This window comes from Carlito syrichta, unplaced genomic scaffold (genome assembly GCF_000164805.1).
Source record: "Carlito syrichta isolate Samal-C Ts95f unplaced genomic scaffold, Tarsius_syrichta-2.0.1 Scaffold113576, whole genome shotgun sequence".
Lineage (NCBI taxonomy): Eukaryota > Metazoa > Chordata > Mammalia > Primates > Tarsiidae > Carlito > Carlito syrichta.
Genome location: NW_007057672.1, coordinates 16,883 through 19,707, shown reverse-complemented (window position 1 = coordinate 19,707; position 2,825 = coordinate 16,883). Strand labels below are relative to the sequence as shown.

Sequence of the window (2,825 nt, the reverse complement as noted above, 5' to 3'; positions counted from 1 at the left end):
TGGGAGACAGTGGGGGGCACGTTCTGAAAGGGGGTCGCCGGGGAGACAGAGGACACGGCCGCCACTTGCTGCGTACCTTCAAGACAAGGAGGAGGGCTCGTCACGGCAGGTTCTACCAGGATTTTCAAAAGCTTCCAAGACCATCCCCTCCGGCCATAGGGGCCGGCAGTGACAGGCTGAGACCCGAGTCTCTCCAGGAGCTTCTGGCCCTGCATCCTGGGGACAGAAGCTGGTCTGGCTCATCTCAGCCAAGTGCTTACTGCTCACTGCAGGAAGGGAAGGCAGCCTCCGACCAGAGACTGCAGGAGGTCGAGGGAGGAAGTCACGACAAGCTTCACAGCACGGCAGTTAAGAGCCAGCCCTGGAGTCCAAGAAGTCTGGGCTGCACTCAGACTTCGTGAGCAACCAGCTGAGAGAGACCCAGGACGGGACCTCACCAAACCGCCCCGCTTCTCCCTTCTGTAGCACAGGGTGGCCCGCCCAGTCGGCCTCCCCATCGGGGTGCGCCTCCACGCGGGTTCCCTGACCAGGCCAGACCCCAGGGCTCACAGTGCAAACCATCACTGCGGTCCCTGACGGGGAGGCACGGTCCTGGCCGACCGGCGAGCGAGGCAGTGACAGCAGCTCTCAGCTCAAGGGAGGGAGCAAAATGGATGCGGAAGAGGTGGAGGCTTAGGAGGGGGCCCAGGCCACGGGTTTCACGGAAGAGGCGGCCTCGGGGCTGGGGCTGGGGCTGGGAGGGGGCCGGACTCAGGAGGTGGAAAATAGGGACACGGGGTCTTCCCGGAACACAAGCTCCCACCGGAGCGTGCCTGGAGGCAGATGGCAGCAAACATCACTCCCCTCCTAAGCCCCAGGCAGGCCATCCCCAACACTGCCCCGCAGGCTATGCACGACCAAGACGCAGCACCCGTGAGCTCATCGCGCCTGGCCCCGACAGACTGGGAAACAGCTCGGCCGGGCGGAGGGGCCTGCGCTGCAGCGCATCCGCGCGTGGGCCTGAGAACAGACAGCCACCCCACCCCGCACCCCCTTACCTGCACTCTGGGTTCCTGCAGCTGGCTTCCGGCCTTTGCCCTTGGGAGCTGGGGGTAACAGTTCAACCTCCTCCTGGGGCATCTGAGCCACTTTTTGCAGAAAAATTTTCTCTAAGGCTTGGGCCATGAGCACTATGTCATCTGTGGGCTGGAGACACAGAAAGCCCAGGTCGGGCATCGGGAAAGGAGCCACGCGTGGCAGAGGACCTCCCCCAAGACAACACTGATTCACAAGTCCCCAAACAGCTGTTGGCCCGGCAAGGGGTGGGTGGTGGATCTTGAGAGCCGGGCATGGTAGCTCATGACTATAATCCCAGCACCTTGGGAGGCCAAGGCAGGAGGATCGCTTGAGCCCAGGAGTTCAAGACCAGCCCAGGCGTTCAAGACCAGCCCAGGCAACATAGCGAAACTTCATCTCTACAAAAAAAAAAATCTAAAATACTAGCCAGATGTGGTGGTGTGCACCTGTAGTCCCAGCTACTCAGGAGGCTGAGATGGAAGGATTGCCTGAGCCCAGAAGGTAGAGGCTGCGGTGAGCCATGATCGTGCCACTGCACTCCAGCCTAGGTGATAAAGTGAGATCCTGACTCAAATAAATAAATAAGCAAACAAATAATAAAACAAAATCCACTAAGAGACTCAGCGAGCAGGAGGGGGTAAATGCATCTCTTTTTCACTGTGGAACATCTTGGAAGAATGCAGAGAAGGATGGAAAACCAAAGCCAGCCTGTGCCTCGCCCCTCCAACAGCTCTGCACTCCTGCTGGACTTTGCTTCATTCCGCTATTAAGAAACAAAACACAGCAGGGCACGCTGGCTCACGCCTGTCATCCCAGTACTCTGGGAGGTCGAGGCGAGAGGACTGCCTGTGCCCAGGGGTTCGAGACCAGCCTGGGCAACTTGGCAGGACATCATCGCTAGAAAAAAAATTTAGAAATTAGTGGGGCATGGTGGAGTGTGCCTGCAGTCCCAGCTACTTATGGAGGTTGAGGAGGGAGGATCTCCTGAGCCCAGCAGGTTGAGGCTGTGGTGAGCCGTGATCGTGCCACTCTAGCCTGGGTGACGGGGTGAGACCCCAACTTAAAAAAAAAAAATCATAAAATTAGAACCTGCTTGAGCCCAGGAGTTTGAGACCAGCCTGAGCAAAAAAAAAAAAAAAAAATTATAACCACACCACTCTCCTCAGCTACTCCTCTCAAAGAACTCTGGAGACGTCTGCCCCTGTCACTGTGGGCTCTGCGTCACTGCAAGCAGGTACACACAGATGTCACTATTTTCTTTTCTGAGTTGGAGTCTCACTCTACTGCCCAGGCTAGAGTGCAATGGCACGCTCACAGCCACCACAGCCTTGACCTGCTGGATTCAGGTAGCTTTCCAAGTAGCTGGAGCTACAGGTGGGCGCCACCACACCTGGCTAATTTTTTGATTTATTGTAGAGACGAGATCTTGTCAAGTTGCCCAGGCTAGTCTCGAACCTGTGGGCTTAGGCAATCTTCTCACTTGGCCTTCCAAAGTGCTGGGATTATAGGCATGAGCCACCGTGCCTGGCCAAATGTCACTATTTTCTTGGCCAATCTCCTACTCAAGCACACATGAGGCTCTGGTTTCCCACAAAAATGAACCAGCACTTGTCTGTTTAAAACTTCCAAGGGGTCCGGGTTCGGTGGCCCAGCCTGTAATCCCGTGCTTTGGGGGGCCAAGGTGAGTGGATTGCCTGAGCCCACGGGTTCGAGACCCGCCTGGGCAACTTGGTGAGACCTCATCTCTACAATAAATCAAAAAATTAGCT

General features: G+C 56.7%; 1 protein-coding gene across 1 annotated transcript in view; it reads right to left on the bottom strand.

Moving 5' to 3' along the window:
• LOC103274312 (bromodomain-containing protein 3-like) overlaps positions 1–2,825 on the bottom strand; it is a gene marked incomplete at its 3' end in the record, with an annotated part of 5,298 nt that overhangs the window by 339 nt on the left and 2,134 nt on the right. Inside the window, exons 3-4 of the mRNA XM_008071771.2 lie at positions 1,038–1,185; positions 1–76 (exon numbers count right to left, since the gene is read on the bottom strand). Coding sequence (XP_008069962.2) covers positions 1–76; positions 1,038–1,185 — 224 coding nt within the window. The remainder of the gene's footprint in view (positions 77–1,037; positions 1,186–2,825) is intronic.